The following is a 24,678-nucleotide window of genomic DNA, read 5'->3' as shown; positions in this document are numbered from 1 at the left end:
TCAAAAATCCTCCACTCGGCTCCAGCCCGTTCATTATGTCTACCAGCGCTGTCACGTACGTTGACTATGAAAACAATGGCGAATCTGCAATGAACAAGGAACTAATTATTATCACTACTGCTTTTACTTGCGCAGTTCTCTCTATCGTCGGTCGCTAAAGCTTGCGCTTGACTGGGCAGTTCACAGGCAGCTGTGGCGCGGACAGGCAGTATACATCCGGTCACTCTTCGAGGCAAACAAGGATGTGCGCGATCCTCGCCAGCAAAAGGTGGGCTTAAACTCTCTTCCATAGCCAATTGCTTTCCGCGCAACCTTGCTAATGGCTACATCTCCTCCAAGGTGCTCCTGCGTGAGACCGAGAAACTGCTAGAGACCTGGAAACATCCCGATCCCTACAGAGCGCCCACTGCCCCTGGTGGTATGTTTTCGACCTTTTCCAAAGCCATGATCTGAGATCGGATACTGATCATCTTTCTAGGCAATAAATATGAGCGAAACCTCCCTGCACGCATACTGCCCTGTACGTCAACTGTCGAACCATTTGCAAAGTTTGAACTAACACCGGCATAAGATGCCTCGGGCAGCCATTAATCGTACTCCGGAGTAGATGCGAACCAAACCCACTGTGCAATACCTAGTTTACAAGTGAAATCGAAATGAGTGGATTGATCTCACAAACGAACCATCCTTGGCGGAACCGTAGTATGAGAATTGCTCTCTCGTAGCAGAAAACCAGGCCGAATTGGACTTGGAAAAGCAATATACGAAAGCTCTACACAATCGATAAATCGGGTTTGAAAACACATAATCTTATCATTCCGTGGATGACAGCCAGAATGTGACTGTCTCCTAGGCCTCGATCCGTAAGAAGTGCCGGTATCATTCCATGTCCGTAGACATAATGTACAACCATAAAAATTAGAACAGAAACGCAGAGCCATAAAGGTGCCCAGTCCAGAACCCCGTTATCACATCAATGAAAACCAAACCGCGCCGAAAGACAAATCCCAAACATGAAAAGAAAACAGCTCACAGCTCCTGGCTAGCACCACCCTTGCCGGCCTTGGGGGTCTTCTTGGGCAGAAGGTCTGAGAAAGCGGGGTTAGCATCACGGCCTCCTTGTGGGGAACCGATGGCAGATTGAAACTTACTTTGGTGGATGTTGGGCAGAACACCACCCTGTGCAATGGTGACGTGACCGAGGAGCTTGTTCAGTTCCTCATCGTTGCGGATGGCGAGCTGCAGATGACGGGGAATGATACGAGTCTTCTTGTTGTCGCGAGCGGCGTTACCGGCCAACTCCAGAATCTCAGCAGCAAGGTATTCAAGCACGGCGGCAAGATAGACAGGGGCACCTAAACGCGATCAGAACGCATTCGACGACCAGTCGATAAGAGCAAAACTTACCAGCACCAACACGCTGGGCGTAGTTACCCTTGCGGAGAAGACGGTGGACACGTCCGACGGGGAACGCGAGACCAGCCTTGGAGGAACGCCTGTGCAGATGAATCGGTTAGATAAGAAACTCCAAAAAAAAGATGTCAAAGACACCAGAGATCGCAGAGGGGGTGGGGACTGTACGATTGCGCGTTCTTGCTGCCGCTAGCCTTGCCTCCAGATTTGCCTCCAGTCATTTTTGCGGGTGGGTATGAAAGGGTTGAAGAGATGGGAGAGTGATGAAATACGCGTTGGGCGAAGAGAGGCAGATGGTAATGGTTAGGATAGGGTGTCGAAGATAAATGGCCAGCGCGAGGGAGCAAAGGACATTTATAACGACGCGCCGAGGGTGACGTTGGGCCGGCTAGACGCTCTTCAGATCACCCTCTCGCTTAGCGGGGCTGACCAATCACCAGATAGATCAGGATCCGGCGCTCCCACCGCTTGGCAGCGCGGTCGCTGCTTTGATTCCCAGCCTTCGCGGTATGCGGGTCGCCCACATCGGGCTAGCCGTGCCTCCCCGTCCCGGCCGTACGGACCCGTACGGTAACCTTGGCGTGATCCTACCCGATTTTCTATGGCCGGCGACGCGTCCCGCCCCCCTTAATCATACAGATCATACGCCTCCCTTACCGTATTGAAATTCCGCTTCTTTTGTGCACCTCAGGATCAACTGGGCTTTGGCACGCCGGTATAAGTAGCGCGTCTCCCTCGTCACCGCGTCTCCAACTTTCTTATCCTCCTGTCCATTCCATCTCCATCATCCACCATCTACGCTCGACGTTAACCGTTTCTACCACTCTCTCACCTTCAACAACCTCTTTCCATCCACCTCATTTTACCAACTGACAAAAATGCCTCCCAAAGCCGCTGAGAAGAAGCCCAGCACCGGTGGCAAGGCCCCCGCTGGCGGCAAGGCCCCCGCTGAGAAGAAGGAAGCCGGCAAGAAGACCGCCGCCGCTGCCTCTGGCGAGAAGAAGAAGCGTGGAAAGACCAGAAAGGAGACCTACTCTTCCTACATCTACAAGGGTACGTTTTGGAATGCAGATCATCCGGTGTCAGTTACATGAGGCTAACGAAATGTGCAGTGCTCAAGCAGGTTCACCCCGATACTGGTATCTCCACTCGCGCCATGTCCATCTTGAACTCCTTCGTCAACGGTTGGTCTTGCCCTCCCTCTTATCTGTCTGATTTAGCAGTGCACTGATGATTTCCATAGACATCTTCGAGCGTGTGGCTACCGAGGCCTCCAAGCTGGCTGCTTACAACAAGAAATCCACCATCTCGTCAAGGGAGATCCAGACCTCTGTGAGGCTCATTCTGCCCGGTGAACTGGCCAAGCACGCCGTCTCGGAGGGCACGAAGGCCGTGACGAAGTACTCTTCTTCTGCCAAATAAGTTATCGCTGGGGTTGCTTCTTTTTTTCCTTTTGTTTTGTGCGCAGGATTGTTTTCTTTTATTGCCTCTTATCAACCGTGGTTTTGAGGTTGGTGGGTCACAGGGTGTTCGTGGGATTTTCTAATGTGTCATGGGATGGCTTTTATTTTATTTTCCCTTTGGGCCAAATGTTTTTTATGGTTTTATTCGAGACGTGAACGCGGTGTAACATAACACGGTTCTCTGGGGTTTTATGGCTGCAGCCGGCCTCTTAGGAATTCGAACTCACTTTCAAAATCATGGTCCCCTGTACAGGTATGAATTTGGTGATGCTAACTAGTCTAGAGCGATCGAGGAGTTACAAAAGAGTTGATATCGGATCATTTTGTCCCTGGTGTCTATTCAGCTTCATCGAGCGATTCCACTTCATCGAGCGCTTCTTGTCTTCCCTGATAAATATCGGGTTTCGTTCCCTCGAGAACACGGACGATCGGCTTTCCTTGCACTGACACGACGCGACCCTTCAGGTCTTGCCAATCCTCCTCATTCTGGACCAGGAAGCCTATGAGCATACTTGGGTCCATGTCCGTGATGTGAATCCGCCGCAGTCTACGGCTATGATATGTCTCGGTTTCCTCACTCGAGTAGGGCACTTGAATCTCGTGGTGAGGAACAGCAGGGCGGGTGCTGTGGGGATCAAGGTAGAAGAAGTTTGAACCTTGGACGCCAACGAAATAATGGGATGCTGCTGGGCGTCCGCTAGTCACGGGAGATACGTCAGCATTTCGTCCGTGTGCTTCACTTGAAGTATTAGCGGGTCGATGCTTACCCTGCGATCCCTACTGATTGGGGTAGTTGCAATGAAGCCTTAAGGGCTTCCCAATAAACTGGCGTGATGTGGTCTATTCCGAGCCTCGTTCCTACGAGTATCAGCGTCGGTTGGAAAGTACCCGAATTAGCTCGGGCTACTTTCAAGAGGCTATCTTCATGAATATCGGAGCTTTCGTTGCTGACATAGACCTTAAGCTTCAGATCTTCGCATCGATCGGATAGGAACCTGTTTTGCTTCTTAGCCCTCCCATTCAATTGCTGTTGGGGCCGGGAGAAAGCATACTCGATGCATTTGGCGGTTGCCGAAGGCCCAAACCATTGCCCGGGGTATTTGCCGCAAGATTGAGCCCCGTGTTCGACAAATCTGTGTATCGACAATGGGGCATCTGGATGATCGGCAAATAGCCTCAACAATTGAACTTCTTCATCGGTTCCTTTTCCTCGGCGCCAGTCTGGCACGCTATCAGTTCCGTAGACATTTGTACGTTGTTAACCACATACCGCGGCCCAGAAGCAAGATCAATAGAGTATTGGCCAGGAGGCTCTGACCAGATCTGATCATGCAGCCCCATCCAGTGTCGCAAGTAAACCCCTCCGGTTCCATCAGCTGGCTTCTTAGTCGTACGGACAGTGTCATTCCGGGTTTAGCATCGGGACTGTCGACTTTAGGTATGGGGGTGAAGTTCGATCGATATGTCATCCAAATCCTCGACTCAAAGTCCTGTAGGAACCCCTCGGGCCAGCCATGGGCTGTATCTTGATTGGATGACTTGGACTGATTTGATCTGTCCAGACCTATCCAGTCCGCATATGTCAGTGACCCTTCTTGCCGGCTGCAGTAGATCGTGTGGGTGTTACTATCCAGACTTACTGGACTTCGGCTGTGGCGAGGCGTTTTCCTGGCCAGGAGAGTACGCTGTCCCTAGGCACCAGATCACGGCATCTGGATCCTCGTCGTTCCTAGGTTCGGGGTCCCATAAATATTGGACGATACGCTTGCCACATCGCCCTATGTCGACATTATTCATATTCACGTTTCTCGCGGATACAATGTGCTGCCTGGATGACGTATATTCCTGGCTACGGCGTGATAATACTCGGTTGGTGGAGATGGTGTACAGTACCTCCGTAGGTAGTGACTAGAAATATATATTACTCCGTGAAGGTGGCGTTATACTGACACAAAGCGACCACCCGAGGAAAGCAACAAGAGCAAGAGAAGTGCCGGAATCAGGAATCAAGCACAGTCACGGAAAAGCACAGTAACCCCCCCCCAAGGCCAAAGAATAGTGAGGGACCAGTGAGAGGGAGGGGGTCATCACCGTGCCGGCGGTCACGAGGCCGAGACCCTCAAGGGGAATAGACGTCATTAACAGCAGCGCGTAATCATCGGTGAATCGCGATTTATCCCACCTACAAAAAGGGCATGCAGAAGCATCGAAACCCCGCTCTTGTAACTAACTGCGCTCTGAGTTAAGATACCCAAAATTTGAAATGATCCTTTCTGTCCTCTCCCCTTAAGCCCTACAGACTACAGTATGTACTGGAAGCTGGTTGATCCGATCACCATACATGTAAAGTGAACCGACCCACCGCCTGCCGGCAGAAATACGAACCAACCGGTCTCACCTGCTGACATCCTACGGTTCTACCTTCGTTAATCCCGACACAGGCCCGAGTTCCCTACTGACCACACCAACCCGGGATCCCCAATTGGGCCACCGGGAGAATCGAGTACAGAATTTCCTACTCTCACCCCGAAAAAAGGAAACGAGGACAAAAAACAGCCACCAAAATGCCCCGCACCAAGAAGGGCAGGGCCCTGGATAAGAAACGAAACAGGACAACGCCCGTCGATGTTGTCCTGCGCAATGGACGACACCAGGCTCACCTCACCAGCCATTCTACTGCAGCCCACCTTACCATGCACGAAGAAGCACGGAACACAGGAGGGCGCAACCTATGGCGCCCTGGCTCTCTTCTCCGCCACCAAGCAGTGCAGTTTGTCAGCGCAGGGGCATTACAACCGACGGACCCCGAGTTGCCACACCAGACCCCAAGCGTCAACAGGACAATCGACGAACCGCAGCCTGTGATAGAAAGCGCGACTACTACGCCTGCACAAACGATAGACTCGAATATAACGGACGATGGCACACCGTTTCTCATCGACCTAATCGGCGAAGCTGCTCCGGAGACGGGAATGGCAGATCCAATCACTAATATCGTATCGGATGAGTCCAGCGAAGATGAAATAGTGTTCCACGGCCGAAAAAAGTGGAGTGCACCTAGCACGCGTCTTTTAGATGACCATACGGAAATACGTATCAACTCTCAGGATTCGACAAGGAGAAAAAGTCAAAATGCCAGCAAGCCGCCTGCAACAGCATCTGCTGAAATGTCCGCCAATGATACACCACCGGCTCTGGATAACTGTCAGGAAACGTCAGTTGCAGAGGCAAATTCAACCAAGGATAGCAGCGAATGCACGGACACGGAAAAACAGCAGCCCGAGAAACAATATGCAGACAATATCTTTGATGGTGAATTTGACATCTTCACCGACTACATATCAAACATGGATGACGTGTATCGCCCTGAGGACGAAGAGGACATGGAAAGATCGCAGACCTCTACAACCCCCAAGCGCCAAAGCACAGACGCTCTAGATGATATGGAAAGCCAGTCAAGCAACTCCTACGACAGTGAGTTTGATGTGGATCTCGATGAATTAGATATTCTGGAGGAGTTGTCCTTACAGGATCGAGGCCAGAGGAACCTGACCCAGCAGAGGCTTGCCAAAAAATTGGGAAATAAATTCGCCTCAGCAACTGCATTCGCCGATGCCTTAGAATCGGACCCTTATTATGGATTTGATATCATGGATTTCGACAGACCCAGTCTTCGAAAAAAATCGAAAGCCAAGCGCCATGTTCCCGATTTTGAGCTCTCCGATCCCGAGCTTGAGATGGAATTGGTTAGAGCATGGCAAAATGATCGGGAAAAGAAGAAAACGAGAAAGCAAAAGCGAGAAGAACTTCGCTCTAGGGGTCTGCTAGGCCGGAAAATAGACAACGCAGATCTGACCATCAAGTACGCAAATGGCATTGGACCTGAAGAGTTGAGAACAGAAATACACACATTCCTTCTCACACCACGAAATAGGTATGTACTTTTGCTCCATACACAACGCGGCAAGCGGTTAACAAAGATGGGAAATTCAGCCTGCCTCTCCCTCCCATGCCGAAGCAGCGTAGGAAGGTAATACACGATCTGGCGAATGTTCTATCCCTGATCTCAAAGTCACGGGGGAAAGGGGCCTCGCGATTTCCGATTCTGCACAAAACTTCACGCACCCCAGAATACAGCGAGAAGACCGTTTTACAAATAAACAGAATACTATCAGCGGGGAGTTTCAAGTCCAGGCCCACGAAACAAAACGTCGCCAAAATCTCTAAATCTCGGCGTGGCCAGCCTGGAGGCTCCGTTTCTTACATGGATGGCGACATTGTTGGCGCATCCGCGCCTGAAATAGGTGTTGAGAATAAAGGGAGAGCCATGCTAGAAAAAATGGGATGGAGCACAGGCACTGCTCTTGGGGCTTCTAACAACAAAGGAATCCTTTTGCCAGTTGCACACGTGGTCAAGAACTCCAAGGCTGGTTTGGGGTAACTTGATATCTAATCAGGATCTCTCGGGCATATTTTGAAATCATCCGTGGCACATGGACTCGCTTTTGGGTTTGTTTACGTGGCTGTGTAGTCCATTTCATAGGTCTAAATAACGATTGTCCACGCGAGAGTGAGTACTCGCAAATTGCTGCTTTTGTACATGCTCCTAGATCCCCTGCAATCTAGGTCGAACTTGATTGTGCGAACTATGGTTTCCTCCTTCGAGGTCTTTTGACGGTAGAAGGTGGCTGAGCGTGGTTTGACTCCTTAAGATGGGAAAACAACTGAGTTCTGGATGGAAACGTGGAATTGCATGAAGCACACTTGATACCCCCAGTTTGATTAGTCGAGCGCTGGGCTTTTTGAGCGCGCCGCTGCTTAGCCTTGCCAGGTTTTTTCCCATTTAGCCGTGGCTCATCTTCGAGTTTGCAATCCAATAAATCCTGGGATAGTGTCCCCATCTCGTTACCCTGGAAATCACCCATGTCAGATGTACTCGAATGACCTAGCCTAGTTTCAATGAACTCTCTCGGCACGTAGTCATCCTCGCCGCCAGAGCTTGGATGATTTTCTGGGCTCGTTGACGATTGAGGGGGATAATCGCTGAGCTCATCTTCCTTCAAAGTTTTTCCAGGGCCGTGCCTTGAACTGGGATTAACCGCCGGGTCTAATGATTGACCGTCGGGGTTGGACCTGATTTCGCTTTGGGATCTGATTGCTGTGACACTCGGAATGTCTTTGTCTGACTGCAGAGAGATGTCATCAGGTACCCCTTCTAGATCAAGTTCTTCGTTTTGTGCTCTCATTTCCCAACGAAGTTGTTTGACGGCCTTCAGGTGTTTCTTGCTACGTTCATGTGCCTCAACTTGTTTCTGGCTCTTAAACTTCTTGTTGCACACAATACATTCAAAGTGTTCCACCTCTTCCTCTGACGTGTCAGGATGGTCCTCGTCGGGATACTCTGATCTAGACCAGTCTTGTTGGACATGGTCACGTAGTTTTGCCGAATTTGCTGCTCTTGATCGGGCAGCCTGCGCGGCGGTTGACTGGCGGAGACTCTCCTGCCGTTGGGATTCGCTCTGAGCATTGTATTGGTACCGAGGGTCGCGCTTCCTAACAAAAGCCACGAACGCTCGAACAGCTCCGTTGAACTCACGAATGCCATCTTCACGGAGACGCTTGTTTTCTTTCTCCATCAATCTACGAACACGCCGATCGGGTGCTTCGGAATAGCGATAGACATCCTTCCATGCGAAGGACTTCTTGGTGGAAAAAGAAGCCCATACAGAATAGAACGGCCGCACCACATCTTCGAAGCTGTCATTCTGAAACCCGAATGTCGGATACTCTATCATGTCAACGTTCTCCCATTTGCAGGCTGCTCGTTCCTCTGTGGCTAGTCGAGTGAAGGTGTCCCGCAGTCCTCCAAAAAATCCATCGGGGGAGTCACTAAAATCCATCCGGGGGTTGAATTTTGTGAATAGTTGGAAAAGGTCGTCTGATGTTGTCATACGGGTATTGTAGGAATGGCCTGCATCTTCGGGTTGTCCATGGCCCCCCAGGAAAACCTGTCGGTGCGAATCATACCAGGCACGCTCTTGGGGATCCGAGAGAACTTCGTAAGCGGACTGAACTTCTGCAAAAAGTTCCGTAGCTTCTTCCACGTTGCCATAATTTCGATCAGGGTGTAACTCCAGGGCTCTCTTCTTATATGCCTTTTTTATTCTGGTAATGATTAGCAACACCTCGCATGACAAATTGGGATAAGCAGTTGGGCTTACTCCTCCCCGGTGGCATCTAAATCCACTCGCAGGAGCTCGTAATAATCTGCCTTGTTGCCCTCTGTTGGGTTGCCGGCGTCATTGCTTCTAGTGGATTGAGATTGCCCCATGTGTCCGGCAAATAACTATACGGGCCTGTAGAAACTTGGGTGGTGGACGTTCGTGGCAAATTTTGGTCGAGAAACTTGGTCTCAGGCAGTTGGTCGCAGTGAGCGGGAAATTTTGGGTCGGTTACTACGGAGTAGTTTGGAGCTGTGAAGTATGAACTCCCGCCGCCTCGACTCTCGTTCTAGATTTTCAGGTGGCAGTCCCTTTGATACGCATCTCCTCTTGGTGAGGAGCCGCATTTATCTATCAGCCATCATTCCAATTGTCAGATGAATGCATCGGAATGGTTTTGTCGCTTGACAGTCTTCCTCAAGAAATACTCCACAACATTCTATGCTACTGCCACCCTTGCTCTTGCGCCGCCTTGGAACGGACTGCTCGCCGATTCAGATACAGTACCAATGAGCCCGTGCTGTGGAGGTTATACTGCAAAACTTATTTCAAGTTCTGGGATTCTCGACATGACCTGACACAAAAACTTACGGGTCCTTTGTCCGCGGTGAACTGGAAGGCTCTTTATGTATCAAGGTATTTAGCCGACCGTTCAACTTGCGAAATCCTGGATAGTATCCTGGCTACGCAGACTGGCAGGATTGAGAAATTCCGTTCGATACTCCATTATGGTTGTGATGCCAAAGACGCTCTTTTGCGAAATGTCTCGGCAACAGAGGATGAAGGCGACTATCTAGCAAGAAGGTTTGCCGCCTTTCCCTTTGGTTCTTCCAGCTGCGCCCTGTTTCGTTGAAAATTAACAAGCCTGGTCCACTTGAAGATACTTTTCCCAGTCACTCCTGGCGAGCCTCCATCGAAGCATTGCTGTACCGGAATGGAGTAAACTCGGCAACAATGAGAATGTTCCACTAGAGCGCGCACTAGGTGCCTTTGACCTTTTTATTCCAGAAAGTGGCTATGGGAGTATGGAAGAGGTAAGTTCCCGCATATGAAAAAATCCGTGCGGTTCTAATGTCGGGCGACAGATAAAGCGCAAGCTGGACGGGATATCCGCTGTTGTTTTTGTACAAAATCCCGACATTGACCAATACACGCCTCGTGATAAGGCTAGGGTCATCGCATCCCATTTGAGGCAAGGTAATTTAACCGGCATCGAACCAGGCCGGGAGTACCATTGTCTGGAGCACAACTTTTTGGGAGTTGCTCTGAATGAACCGGGCCATAATTCACTGCCGCTGGTATCAGCAACTATATATTGTTATGTTGCCGAAAGACTTGGTCTGCGTGCGCGACCTTGTGGGTTTCCTTTTCATGTGCATGTTATCGTTCAGCCTCCGCATGGTTTCGACATGGACGGCAACGCACTGGATGGAATCGAGGGCGACCCGATTTACATGGACCCGTTTCGCTCGGACAGGGAGACACCAGTTGCAGACCTCGAGAGTCAGTTGAACTTCTTGGGCGCCTCGCCTGTTGAACGAGCAGCACTCCTGGGTGAATCTTCGACATCTGATATCGTTTTGCGGTGCAGCAAGAACATATTAAATTCGGTCCAGCGCATGTCTCGTCGCTCCGATATAGTAACTTCGGTTGATGTTGCTAGCGCTACCTACGCTGCGCTTTGGTCGGCAATGTTGCTTTCTCACCCGTCCCAGCCGGGGTGGTTAAGGCATCATCTGCCCTGGTTGATGGAATTGTTCGCTACAGAGTTTCCTTTCGACACGCTCCTTGTTGAGCGATATATTGCGCCGCTCTTCCACGGGATGGTAGAACATGAACATATTCTGGAAAATTTACATGTCATGCGAGCTGTAGATGAGTTGCCAAAACAGAAAAAGAGACGTACCTCTTATGCCGGTAATATAAAATATCGGATTGGCCAGTTACTTCGACATCGACGCTATGAATACAGGGCTGTCATCACAGGATGGGACGTGGAGTTGGATGCTAGTGAACACTGGGTTGCTCGCTTGGGCGGAGAAAGACAACAGATTTTTTATCATGTCCTGTATGCTCATCCAGCCTGTGCAATCATTCGCTGCGTGCTGACCAACACACAGTTTTGAAGACGGTACTGTTCGGTATGTGGCGGAGGAAAATGTTGATATCATATTTCCTCGTGCGTCAGATTTGCCGCCATCTCTTTTCGCGGTGGCGGGGAAGTATTTCAAGCGATGGGATGAAGGAAGTCGGACATTCGTAAGTAATATCAGGGATGAATATCCCAGCGATTAGAATGGTGGAAAAAACCGCGTCTACGGTAGTGATCATTTGGGTTTGTCGAGTACGGACCAACACATGGACATAGATTTCTGGTCAGTACCCGATTAAACTACTAGTAAGTTATACAGAGACTTGAAAAGTTAGTATTATAGAAATATATTTCCATCACTCGCCTCGCTGCGCAGAACAAACATATATCCTTCCTCTTTTATCTCTTACTCTCTGTGATGGTCGATGCCAAGTGCGCTTCTACCACCTTCCACCTTTGATACATCTGTGGGATAGTTACCGGTTCAACTATTAAAAATCTAAAATATTAAATCCCCAAACTTGACTATATATTGCTCTATATAAAGATTCTCAATCAATTTATCAAAATACTTTATTATTTAAATGATAAAATCTCTGTTGCAGTCGCTTACCGGCCATCGTCGTTATCATTTGGTGAGATGCAGAAGTGATATTTACGGACAATCTGTCACCGGAGGCCTTTGGTGTGACGGTCTACAAAGAAGCTTATTAAAAAACAAGTTTATTTATAACTTATAATCAAGTAATTTTTTTATAAAAAGAAAAGAAAATATTTAATAAAAGATTTTAAAACTTTTATATATTAATGAAATTTGATTAAATATAAGAATCTTTTATTATTTATTTAAAATTATCCATAAAAAAATTAAAGTTTTTCTCTTAATTTATTAAAATAATCTTTTAATCAAATTTTTTTTTCAGATTTTTTTAAATAGATAATTAATTATATTATATATTTAATTAAATTAAAATATAATAATATCTTCTTATAAAAAGATTAAATTAATAAATTATTATTATTATATTTATTTAAAAATTTATTATTAATTATAATAACAAATTAATTAATCAGTTATTATAATAATTTTAATTTATTTAGATATATATTATAAAATTTTTATGATTTAAATAATATATTATAAAAATAAAAAATATAATATTATAAAATTTAATGGATAATGTTCTTATTAAATAAAATAATATAAAAATTCTTTTAACTATTTATTTTAATTTATTTTAGAATTTAATTAAAAGTTCAAAATCGCAAACTAATTAATTATCAATAAGAAATTAATTATTTTTTTATAATATTTAATTATAAATATTAAATATATTTGTCACGACCCCGCACGCGACATGACTGACTGTCTGCCTAGAAGAATCTTAGAAAAGATTCTGATTAAGCAAAGGATTATTCTGATAACTCTGATATTCTTTATAAACAATTCTAAATAAAAGATAAAAGATTCTTATATCTAATCAGATTTTATTAATATATAAAAGTTTTAGAATCTTCTGTTAGAGAAGTCTCTTTCTTCTTTATAAAAAAATTGCTTAATTATAAATCATAAACAAATTTGTCTTTTATTAGATTTTTTCATAAATTATTACATAATTTTTCTATTATTTAACTCTTTCATTTTAAATAAATACATTTAAAATATATCACTATATTATTAGTTAATAATAAATCTTGTAGTTCATTTGAAATCTTTCTTTTATAATATAATAATATAATATTTAGATTGTATTAAATAAATCAAACAAATCAATTTAAAATAAATCTAATTATTTTAATCTTCTCTCTCTTTCGGATCTTTGTAAAGCAAGATAAATATATTAAAATTTTAAATATATAAATTATAAAAAGTTAATTGAAAGATAAATCAAAATAAAAATTTTTTATAACTTTATATAGATTTTAAATATGAATAAAAACTTTATATAATCAAAGAAAGATTTTTATTAGAAATTAAAAGAAATTTATCAATAATTTATAAGATAATAATTATTATAAATTAAATTAAAATTAAAAAATCAATTTTAATCAAGAATTATTAAGGAACTAAAAAAAATGTTATAAAATTAATTATTAAATAAGATATAATTACTATCAAATTGTAAGGGGAAGCCCTACAAAGGATTGATTCTTATTCGGATACTTAATTCTCTTAATTAAAGATATCAGATATATTGAAATAATTTTGAATACATCATAATTTAAATGTAAAAATAAATATAAATACAATGAAAAAAATGTTCATTAATAAAAAGGAATTAATTGATTAAATTGTTATATAAAAAAGATATACAATTTTTAATTTTATCATTTAAATCATTTAATTACATTATTGTTGAATTGGCCAAGCTATAAAATTTTTGAAAATTTTAATATTATTGTTTTGAAGATTTTTGATAACAAATTTGTTTTCTTAAATAAAATAATTATTTTTAATTATTAATTAAACAATTGTATTTGTTTTGATATTTTAATATAAATATAAAATGTTTTATTAATTTTTTTAATTATAAATTTCGATCATTTTTATTATTATATATTTTATAGAATTTTGAAGACTTTTTGGAATAATTATAAAATATTATTTTAAAAAGATTAAAATATAATAAAAAATTAAAGTCTTTATATTGTTCAATAGACCTCGCCAGGACCCGCAGATCTACCCAAACGGATAACCCATTATCCATTTCTTGGCGGATAATGGATAGGATTTGTTTATTCATGTGTGGATAACGAGTAATCAAATAATATTTATAGATTATTTTTAAATATTTGTGGGTAATTAAACAATATAAATATATAAAATCTTGTGATTTGTATATTTTGTGTAATATTAAATTATAATATTAAATATTTTATTTACATATATAATTGTAGATTTTTAGATAGAATTAAATTTTAAAAAAATAATCTTTGAATAAATAAAAATAAAACAAATTAAATTTTATATATAATTAATATTTAACAAATTAATCATTGTTTTATTTTATATGTTTCTGATTTTTATTTGAGATTTATTGTTTTATTTTTCAACAGATCTTTTTAAATTTTTTTGAAATATTTTATTAAATTCATATTGTTTTTCAATCACATTCTCACTATAATAAACGAAATTATTGATTTATCAAGTTAGAAATGTTTTATTTTGTCTGAATTTTATATAAAATATATTATTTGATTAAATTGAATCAATTGATTTTTGTTATTTACATAGATCATTTTTTTATCGTTAATATAATAAATCAAATTAATATATATATATATATATATTTCTCGAAATGTATCAATTTATATTTTGTTAAAACATCTTTATATATATAATAATTCCAATTTTTTATTTATTATTGATTCAACAAAAAAATATCATTATTAATATTTTATTAAAATTTTTTAGCATTATCATAAAAAACAAATTTTAAATTAATTTTGATATAATCAACATCAATATCGTTGACATTTTTAGAGATTTTCTTAATATTTTTGAAAACTTTAATGACATTTTTAAAGATTTTTTGTTCATTTTTTTTAAAAAATTGAAAATCTTAATATCATTTTTATATTTATTCTTTTAATAAAATTGTTGAACGAATTCAAAAATCGTATTTAAATTATATATTTTAATGATTCTTAAATCATAAAGATTCTTATTATAATTAACAATTAATTAATTAATATAAAAAATCTGTTTTATATTTTGAACAACAATATAATCTTTATAATTAAATGTTATGTTGTGTACAATGTGATTGTCAAAAAATATTTATTTTATACTTTTATTTAATTATTAATAATTTTTTTAAATTAATGTATAATAATAATAATTATCAAGATATTGACAAATATTTAATTGTTTTAAAAAATCTTTGCATTTATAAAAATTGTATTTTATTAAAAAAATATATCAATCAATATTTTATATATTTTGTCAACAAATTTTGAATTTATTTGTTATATAATAATTGGCAATCAATTAATATTATATTTAAATTATTTTATATTTATAAATAAATTTATTAAGCGAATTAATATAATTTTAAAATGTTTTAATTAAAATATTAAATATCAAAACATTGTCATTATTGATGACTTATATGTTTATAATTAAAGATTTTTTAAATAATTTTTTATTAATCAAAATCGGCTTTTTATTTTTTAATTTTGAAATGATATATTCTTTTGTATAAATATTATATAATTTCATTTTATTATTTGACATTTTCAAATTGATAATTAAATAGAATATATAATTTATATTATTAAAATTATAATGCAATATCATTTAATAATCAATTTTAATATAAATAAACAATAATTTTCATTTATATCTTTCATTATAAATATTATAAATGAATCTTTTAATATTGTTATTAATATTTTTTTATATAAGTTTATATTCAATTTAAATTTATAAAAATTATAAAAATTTTTATATTTTTTATACATTTTAATTTTTTATAAAAATATGATGCCGAAAAAATTTTTCATTTTATTAAAATATATATAAAATAATTTTATAATTAATGTTATATTTTATTTTTTAAATTAGATTTTGAAAATGAAATTTATATTTGTTTATATTAAAATTATATTATATTTATTATATATTGATTCAATTATTTTTTTTAACAATATATAAGATTTTTTAAAAATTTTAAACATGTCAATTGTTTTGCGTATTGTTTAAAATTATTTTAAATATTTTATATTCATTTTATATTTTTTATTGTTTAATTTGAATTTGCATAATTTAATATTTATTTTTTTAAATGTTAACATAAACAATTTAATTTTGTTTAAATAAAAAACAATAAAATCAATAATATTTTTATTAAAAAAATCATTATAAAATTAAATATATTATTGATCAACATATCATTCACATTAAATGTAACAAAATTTTTTATATATAATATTTTGTGTTTTAATGTGATTATTTTATTAAAAAAATTTATATTAAGAATTCAAATGTTTCTGATTTTGTCATTGAATATAAAATATTGTTATTATTATATTATTATTTTGCTTATTATTAAATTCAATTATTGTTTTTATTTTTTTTATTTTATTTTTTCATTTATTATATTTTTGTTTTATTGTTTTTATCAATATATTTATTTTTAAAATATATTTAATTCACAAAGATGTCGCGTTTAAAATTTTATCATTTTGTTACAAATTATTTATTAGTTATCGTTATGTTGTCATTTGATGGAATGCGGAAGTGGTTTCTACGGATAATCTTAGAGTTTTTATGATTGTGATATGTACGTTTTATTCTAGTTTTCGACCATTTTAAAATGATCGGATTTAATCGATTCTATCATCTCAACAATAATCACCATATTAATGAATATTGACTGTCATATCGACGTTTTCATCGCGTTTTTATGATTTTTTGTTAAATCACTTTTTACAATGTTTGCAATAATTGTTATGAAGGTTTTTTTAAAAAAAATTGTTTTTTTAATTGTTTAAAAAATTTAAAACAAATAATCATTGATTTTGATATAAAAATATATTGTTGCAATTGCGTGTTCAAATTGTTTTATATATAATTTATTTATTGATATTTATTTTTATCACAAACATTTTAATATAATCGAATGATTTTTTTTGTGTAAATTTAAAAAGATCGTTTTGCGGCTATATCAACATATGTAAAATAAAGATTTTTGAATTATTTTAAAATAAATTGAAAATTGGTTTTGAAATGTTTTTTTAGTATGATAAATCATTTTTGATTATATTCAAATAAAAAGTTATGTAATAAATGTTTTTGATTATTGAACAGTGAAATAAATCAAATTATGATATTATTGTATAAACAGATTTAAATATTGGTTTTAATGAATTCGATATTTTTATAATTAATGATATCAATTAATCGATCAACAAAAATTAACATCTTTTAATAAATGATATTATTAGATTAGAATTTTTTATTTTTAACATTTGATCAAAAATTTTTTATTTTGTTGTTTTGAAAATTTTGAAAATCTTGATTGAAAGATTTTGGCAAAGATAATTGATTTTATTTTATTTTTATACAATGAAATCGAACGTGAATATTATGCAAATTATGATTTGTGATTTTCTGTGTTTTTTATATGTTTTTCTAGATTTTTTGCAATATTTTTTGATTTCAAAGAAATTATTTTAGAATGATTTGTATTTTGTCGAGATTATTGTCAATTGAATTGGAAATGAATCTATTTAATTTAAAAATGTTTATTCTGTTAAAATCATGATATTGTTGACGAATAAAAATTTGAATCAATCTGTTTTTAAATAAATTGTAAGATTTAAGATTATAATTTTGAATTGATTCGTTTTCAACAGAATTGATAGAAACATTGTAAATTTTAAAATTAGAATTATAATTTTAAATTGATTCGTTTTCAATAAGATTGAAAGATACATCGTAGGAATTGTTGTAAAAAATTTCAAAAAATAGAATTTTTCAAAAATATTTTTTTTTACAAAAATTATTGGATTTTGTTTTGATGTCAAAATTTTTTATAAATTATATAAAAATCGGAATTTCAAGTGATTTTTCAAAATAAATAAAAAAAATTGTTAATGACAGATATAAAAAAGGTTTCAAAAATATTATTAATATTAAAACAAAGTTTTTGACTGTGTCGGAGAAATTGTTAATAATTTTATTAAATAAATAATAAATTATTTGAAATAAATTATTGATAAAAATTGAAAGATGAAATAATCGGATTATAATAAGAAATTTGATAAGATTATTAAATATTTTTATAAATTATAATATAATTAGTTCAAAGTCTTCAACAGAAAGTTTAATGATTTCAATAAAAATAATGGATTTAACAAAAAATTCAATTATTTGTTTTTTATTGGAATGAGAAGAGTTATTTGTTATAAAAATTGAATGAAATTGGATTAAATCGAATGAAAAACAAGATTCATTACAATTAAAAAGATAAAAATTATATTAAACGACAAATTATCTGTTGATATTTAAATATTTGTTGAATCTAATAAATTTTTTTGTGACATATTAAATATTTGATTTATAAATTAATCAATTAACAAAAAACGGATTATTATGTTTTATCAATTACGATTTTGAATATGAAAATAAAACAAATTGAATTTGTTTTAAAAAATTATTATTAAATTTATTTGATCAAAAATATTTTATAATTTTGTGAAAATTTTTTAATTGATAATTAAATTTTATGAAATAAATAATCATCAATTAAATTAAATCAAATTAAAATTAAAATTTTAAAATTTAAGAAAAAATCATGAATTATGTTATAAATGTTAAATGACAGAAGACAAAAAACAAAAACAAAAATCGAATATTAAATCTGTTAAAGCAATAAAGCAAACAATGAAATAAATAACAAAATAAGCAATAAAATAGACAACGAATAATTATAAAATAGATGATCATTAAATTAATAATATAATCAAAAATTGAATGTCAAGATCAAGATTACAGAATCGAAAGATTGAAAGAATCAATAATGTTATAAGATTATCAAGTGAATCAAGCAACAAAATAGAAACACATATAATGTCAATTGGGATTGTTAAGCGAATTAGATAACAAGATAAAAACAAACACAATATATAATGTAATTAAGATCGCTAAATAAATTAGACAACAAGATAAAAGCGCACATAATGCGCGATAATCGGTCGTTTGTCGAAATTTTTGGATCGTTCGAAAGATCGTTTTTCAACAAAACGATTTAAAAAAATGAAGAATGACAGAGAGTATTTAAAAAAACGATTGTAAGACACAGATCAAATAGAAAGATGGAAAATAATAATTAAAAAAATTATTGATGATTAACGTGGTAAAAAAAAATAAAAAAGAAAAAAACGACGAGTTTTCGCGTTAGATAGAAATAAGACAGATATAAAATAAACAAACAAATAGAAAAATGCAAAACAACGTGTAAAAATGATAGAAAATCGTTTAAAAATTTTAGAACAAAAAAATCAAGTCGATAGAATCCAGATTTTGACAAGATATGTTATCACTTTACTGCAGTGAATGAAAACGCGATGAAACTGTTGATATAATGGTCGATATTTATTAATACGATAAAATGATTGTTGAAATAAAAAAATTGATTAAATTCGATTATTAAAGTGGTCGGGAATTAGGATAAAGCATATATATTACAATTACAGAAATCTTAAGATTATCTGTAGAGATTATTTTCGCAATCCGTTTCACACCCCATTAAATGGCAACATGAAGGCGGCCGGTAAGCGGCGCTGCAACGATAACAATTAATTATAACAATTTTGAATTCAAAGATAAAAACAAATCTCATTAATTTTTTTTGATTTAAAATTTATTATAAATAATATTAAAAATAAAAAAATTGTTTTCATTAAATTTTTGTAATTAATTTCTTTACAAAATCTGTCTATTTTTTGTATTTGAAATTATTTAAATATAAAAAAAAATTAATTTCTTTGTTTGCATTTAATCTAATTCTTTTTAATATTTCTATCATTTAAAACATTTGTTATTTATAATTGTTGGTTAGTTTACTGCCTTTTGCCACCGCCTGCCCGAGATGGCTAGTCTTGTTATAGTTCAGGTGATGGCGTCATCGATGAGTTGTCGTTCTTTGAATTAGTTATTTTATTTTTAAATCAAAAACATTTTTTCGTGTTTTTTTGCAGCGGTTTCAGGCCAGTCCGGTCGAGAGCGAATATATTCTTCTTTTTTTATTTTTTTTTTTTTGCTCGCTCGTTTCGCTGCATAGAATGAATATATTCTTTTTTTTCATCTTTTTTTTCACTCGCTTGTCTCGCTGCGCAAAACAAATATTTATTTTTTTTATTTTTTTCTCATTCACTCGTTTCGTTACATAAAACAAGTATATTCTTTTTTTTTATTTTTTTGGGTTTGTTCGTTTCATTGCATAAAACAAATATATTTTTTTTATTTTTTTTCACTCGTTCGCCTCGCTGCATAAACAAATATATTTTTTTAATTTTTTTTTCGCTCGCTCACTTCATTGTGTAAAATAAATATTTTTTTTATGTTTTTTTGTTCGCTCGTTTCACTGCACAAAATAAATGTATTTTTTTTTATTTTTTTTTCGCTCGCTCGCTTCATTATGCAAAACAAATATATTTTTTTTATTTTTTTTATTCATTCGTTTCATTACACAAAATAAATATATTTTTTTTTCATTTTTTTTCGCTCGTTCGTTTCGCTACGCAAAAGAAATATATATATATTTTTATTTTTAAAAACAAATAGCCGCACAACATTTCAAAAGTTTTTTATAATTAAATCAATTATAATTGTTTATTTTTAAATCTTTTTTTTATTTTTCACAATTCTTTTTACACAACTAAAAATTCCATTAGTTTTAAAAATTTTACTTTTTTTTATTTTTGTAAAAAACATATTAAAATACATTTTTAAAACATTATACAACATATCAATCCATTATATTAACGCCTAAATTTATCAATTAATATAATAAACAATTATTAATGTTGTCTACAAAATAATAATTAAAACATGTCAATCAAATATTAAACAAACAATAAAATCGCGGCGTAGATTTTAAACATTTTTACACAATTATAGTTAAATATTATAAAATATCACATAACTAAAAAATCTCACAATTGTATAAAATTTTTTTGCAATTTTTATACGAAATTTAACATTTTAAAAAGTTTCATTTAAACAATTTTTAATTATTAATTTTAAAATATATTATAATTTCTTTTTACATTATAATTTTTTATTTATAATTCATTTTAAATTATGTATAATTTTTTATCATATTAATCTTTCAATTTCACACACATCATCAAATGATAATACAATATATAAAAAATCATTTTTAATTTAAATTATCAATTAAAAATATATTATAAATTTTATAATTATTGTAAATAATTTGATCAATTAATTAATTGAATAAAAATCAATTATAAAACAATGTAAATTCAATATTGTAAAAATGTTTTTAAAAAATGTTTAAACAACATTTATTATAACATTCGATCATATAATTAATCTATAAAAAATCAAATTTTTTTTCAATCTTGATCCGATTTCATCATTAATAATTTTTAAAATATGTAAATAAAAAATTGAATTAAAAAATTTTTAAACAACATATCAATTTTTAATTAAAATGTAAATAATTTTTTTTGATTGTACAATCGATCAAAAAAAATTTTAATTAATATAATTTAGCCAAAATTTTAAAAATTATTTATTATATTCAAATACAATCAAGAAATCTTATTAAAAAATATTTAAAACATTTTAAATTAAATAAATTATTTAATTATAATAATTAAAATTAAAGAATTTATTAATAAAAAATTTGATTATTATTATTGAAAAAAATATATAAATTGTTCAATTACAATATGAAATTCTTATTCATGATATTTTGACAAATTAATATTTAATTAAAAAAATAAAAATCAAAACAAAAAAAAGTTTTATTAAAACAATTTTGAATATGAATAAAAAATAATTGCAATCAAAAACGTGCATTTTATATATTAAATAATGTGATAAATTGTCAATATTAATTAATAAAAGAATATTATTTTTATTTGTTATTTTTATTAATTTAAAAAATGTAAATATAATACTAAAAGATTGTTTGTATTTATATTTTCATTTTTTAATATAAAATTATATAATTTAGTTTATCATTTAATATAATGCCTGCAATATTATCAATTTAAATATATTTAACATTTTTATTTTATTTTCATTTGTTGTCCATATTACATCAAAATATATTTTTTATTGATTATAATCTTAAATATATATAAAAATGTTATTAATGTACAGATTATCAAAATTCACATATTGTTACAAATGACAAATATTTTAAACAATGAAAATATTAAAAAAATTAAATCAAATATAAATAAAAAATCAAAATTTCTTTTTTGTGCCCAAACAATTTCAAATATAAAAAAAACAAATTTTGCAAAAAAATCAATTGCGAAAATTTAATAAAGCTAATTTTTTTTATTTTCAATATTATCCGTATCAAATTCTAAATAAAAAAAACAAAAAATTAATAAAATTTATTTTTATTTCAAATCTAAAATCACCGTAATCAATTATAAAATCAAATCAATTGAATTAATCAAAATAATAAAAATATTAATTATAATAAAATTCTATTTTTATATTAAAAAATCTCATTATTTTAGTATCTATTAAATTATTATAAAAAAATAAAACTAAAATCTTTTTTTAATTTAAATAAAACATTTCATAATTACATTTTTATTTCAACAATTAAACAAACAAATCAATTGTTTTTAATCCCTATCAATATGTTACAATCTAATATTTCACATTATTCTTTAAAAATGTATTTAATATCACATTTTAATTAACAAAAATCAAAACAAATATAATGTAAATTATTAGATAAAAAAACACAATATTTTTTTAACATTATATTATTCAAAACATTTAAATTTAGGAAATGTTGTTATAATTCAATTATTCATGTTTAATATAAATATATATATCATTGTAAAATCAATCAAAAAAACATTATTTTTTATATTTAAATGTAAATCTCACAAACAAATTTTTTTGCTGTTTTCATCATAAAAATCGATTTATATATTTATTTTATTATCACAAATCATTATTTCACGTCATTTTATTTTAATTTTTAAAACAATTTTTTCGATTTTTAATTAACAAATTTTTTTTATATTTTATTACATTTACCAATTTCAAACGAAAATTCTAATTTTTGTTATTATTAATTAATTTTTTCAAAAACCGTTTTCGCAAACATAACAAACAAAATAAAAAAACAAAAATCAATTATAATCTAATTCGAAAAAAAATTTCACAAAATTAAATTAACAATTTTAAAAATGTTTTTTTAATTTTTCAAAAAACAAATTTGATTTCAAAAATTTACGAAAAAAATTAATATTTATTATATATTTTTTACAAAATTATAAAATCTTTTTATAAAATTCATCTTTGTTCAAATTAAAGACAAATTACGCAAAAAAATTGCAAAACGTGTGAAACAATTAGAAAATCTTGAATTACATTATAATAAATTTTTGCATTTAAATTTTCATTGGATTTCATTAAAACGAATAAAATTAACAAAATAAATAATTTCGAAATTTGTCAAAAAATAATATATAAAAATATTCGCATTTATTATTTATTATAAAATTAAAAAAAATCTTTTTTACAACAATTCTAGATTTTTTTGATTTCTGATCCGAATTTTTTTTATAATGTTATTCATTTTGTCATTAAGTCTTCAATTTTAAATTACATTTTTTAAAATTTACTTTTATTAAATCAATCTCTCCGCAATCCGTTAACATAATTAATTCAATTTTTTTATACAATATTTTTCGGTCATTTTAATCAATCATTTTTTATTTGTTTCAATTAATCTACCGAAATCCAAATAAAATATTAAATCAATTGTCGAATTTTTAACATGTTTTAAAAAAGATTTTTATACAACGAAAACAATAATAACAAAAATGCAATTATGTAATAAAAAATCGATTATAATTTATATTAAATCTTTAATTGTGTACATTACATTTATATTAAATTTTATATATTACATTTTCAAATAGATCCTTTCTTGATTAAATTATTTTAAACGAAAAAAAAATGAACAAAAAAACAAAATCAAATTGTTTTTATCGAATATGTTTTATTATGAAAAATAATAACACATATTCGTGCGAAAAAGCTTTTTGTAAAAAGATTAATTAAAATATATTTTTTATATAATTATTTACATCAAAAATGAAATTTTATTTCATTTCATTAAAAACAAAACATTCAACAAGATTTTTTCCGTTTAAATACGAACATTTTAGAAATATTATAAAATAATATATAAAAATTCAATTTAATGTCAAATAAAACCAAAACAGTTCAAATATCAATTTAATTATATTTTTAAAAAATTTAACATTCAATAATTTTTATGCAAATTTATTAAATTTTATAAATATTACAAATTTTCAATTTCTAATTTCAAAAAAAATTACAATAAAAAAAATGAAAAAATGTTTTGCTTTCGTTTGATCAAAACAAAATATTAATTGTATAAATAAAAATTATTAATTTGTTTATTAAAAATTCAACAAAAATCGTTTTTATTTTTAATTTTAATTTCGAAAAATCAATCGCCTGTAAAATCTCAAAAATCAATTAAACAAAAATGAAAATTTGTAAATATTTTAATATAGTATAACAAAAAATCTAAATTGGATTATAACAATAATATTTTGCAATTTATATATTGAAAATGATAACATGATTGTATGTTAAAAATTATAAATTAACAAAAAAAATATTTTTTAATTTATAATCATTCATTGTTTTTTTAAAATAAAAATTTAATATAATCTCATTTTTCTATCCATAAAATTTTTAATTAACAATTATCTTATA

At 32.1% G+C, this 24,678-nt stretch overlaps 6 protein-coding genes across 6 annotated transcripts; 3 read left to right on the top strand and 3 right to left on the bottom strand.

Moving 5' to 3' along the window:
* Positions 1-35: 35 nt before the first annotated feature.
* On the top strand, positions 36-591 carry LDX57_006570 (NADH dehydrogenase [ubiquinone] 1 beta subcomplex subunit 9; the record flags this gene model as incomplete). Its single annotated transcript, XM_046088284.1, has 5 exons — positions 36-55; positions 136-268; positions 340-418; positions 479-520; positions 572-591. The coding sequence occupies 5 exons, from the start codon at positions 36-38 to the stop codon at positions 589-591; spliced, it is 294 nt and encodes a 97-aa protein (XP_045944254.1).
* Positions 592-1,029: 438 nt separating this feature from the next.
* HTA1 (histone H2A) lies at positions 1,030-1,634 on the bottom strand (the record flags this gene model as incomplete). The annotated part of the gene is made up of 4 exons (XM_046088283.1): positions 1,030-1,088; positions 1,152-1,355; positions 1,408-1,496; positions 1,582-1,634. 4 exons carry the CDS (start codon positions 1,632-1,634, stop codon positions 1,030-1,032), a joined length of 405 nt encoding a protein of 134 aa, XP_045944253.1.
* Positions 1,635-2,291: 657 nt separating this feature from the next.
* Positions 2,292-2,835, top strand: HTB1 (histone H2B family protein; the record flags this gene model as incomplete). Its single annotated transcript, XM_046088282.1, has 3 exons — positions 2,292-2,466; positions 2,526-2,597; positions 2,657-2,835. The coding sequence occupies 3 exons, from the start codon at positions 2,292-2,294 to the stop codon at positions 2,833-2,835; spliced, it is 426 nt and encodes a 141-aa protein (XP_045944252.1).
* A 377-nt stretch (positions 2,836-3,212) lies between these two features.
* ATG4 (cysteine protease ATG4) lies at positions 3,213-4,673 on the bottom strand (the record flags this gene model as incomplete). Its single annotated transcript, XM_046088281.1, has 4 exons — positions 3,213-3,573; positions 3,644-4,097; positions 4,147-4,440; positions 4,517-4,673. 4 exons carry the CDS (start codon positions 4,671-4,673, stop codon positions 3,213-3,215), a joined length of 1,266 nt encoding a protein of 421 aa, XP_045944251.1.
* Positions 4,674-5,440: 767 nt separating this feature from the next.
* SQS1 (putative R3H and G-patch domain protein) lies at positions 5,441-7,317 on the top strand (the record flags this gene model as incomplete). The annotated part of the gene is made up of 2 exons (XM_046088280.1): positions 5,441-6,810; positions 6,870-7,317. The coding sequence occupies 2 exons, from the start codon at positions 5,441-5,443 to the stop codon at positions 7,315-7,317; spliced, it is 1,818 nt and encodes a 605-aa protein (XP_045944250.1).
* A 205-nt stretch (positions 7,318-7,522) lies between these two features.
* LDX57_006565 (putative C2H2 finger domain protein) lies at positions 7,523-9,207 on the bottom strand (the record flags this gene model as incomplete). The annotated part of the gene is made up of 2 exons (XM_046088279.1): positions 7,523-9,041; positions 9,098-9,207. The coding sequence occupies 2 exons, from the start codon at positions 9,205-9,207 to the stop codon at positions 7,523-7,525; spliced, it is 1,629 nt and encodes a 542-aa protein (XP_045944249.1).
* Positions 9,208-24,678: the final 15,471 nt, after the last annotated feature.

This window comes from Aspergillus melleus (assembly GCF_016097325.1).
Source record: "Aspergillus melleus strain CBS 546.65 chromosome Unknown contig3, whole genome shotgun sequence".
NCBI classification, from domain to species: Eukaryota; Fungi; Ascomycota; class Eurotiomycetes; order Eurotiales; family Aspergillaceae; genus Aspergillus; species Aspergillus melleus.
Note: the sequence above shows the minus strand (reverse complement) of the source record. Positions and strands in the feature narration are given on the sequence as shown.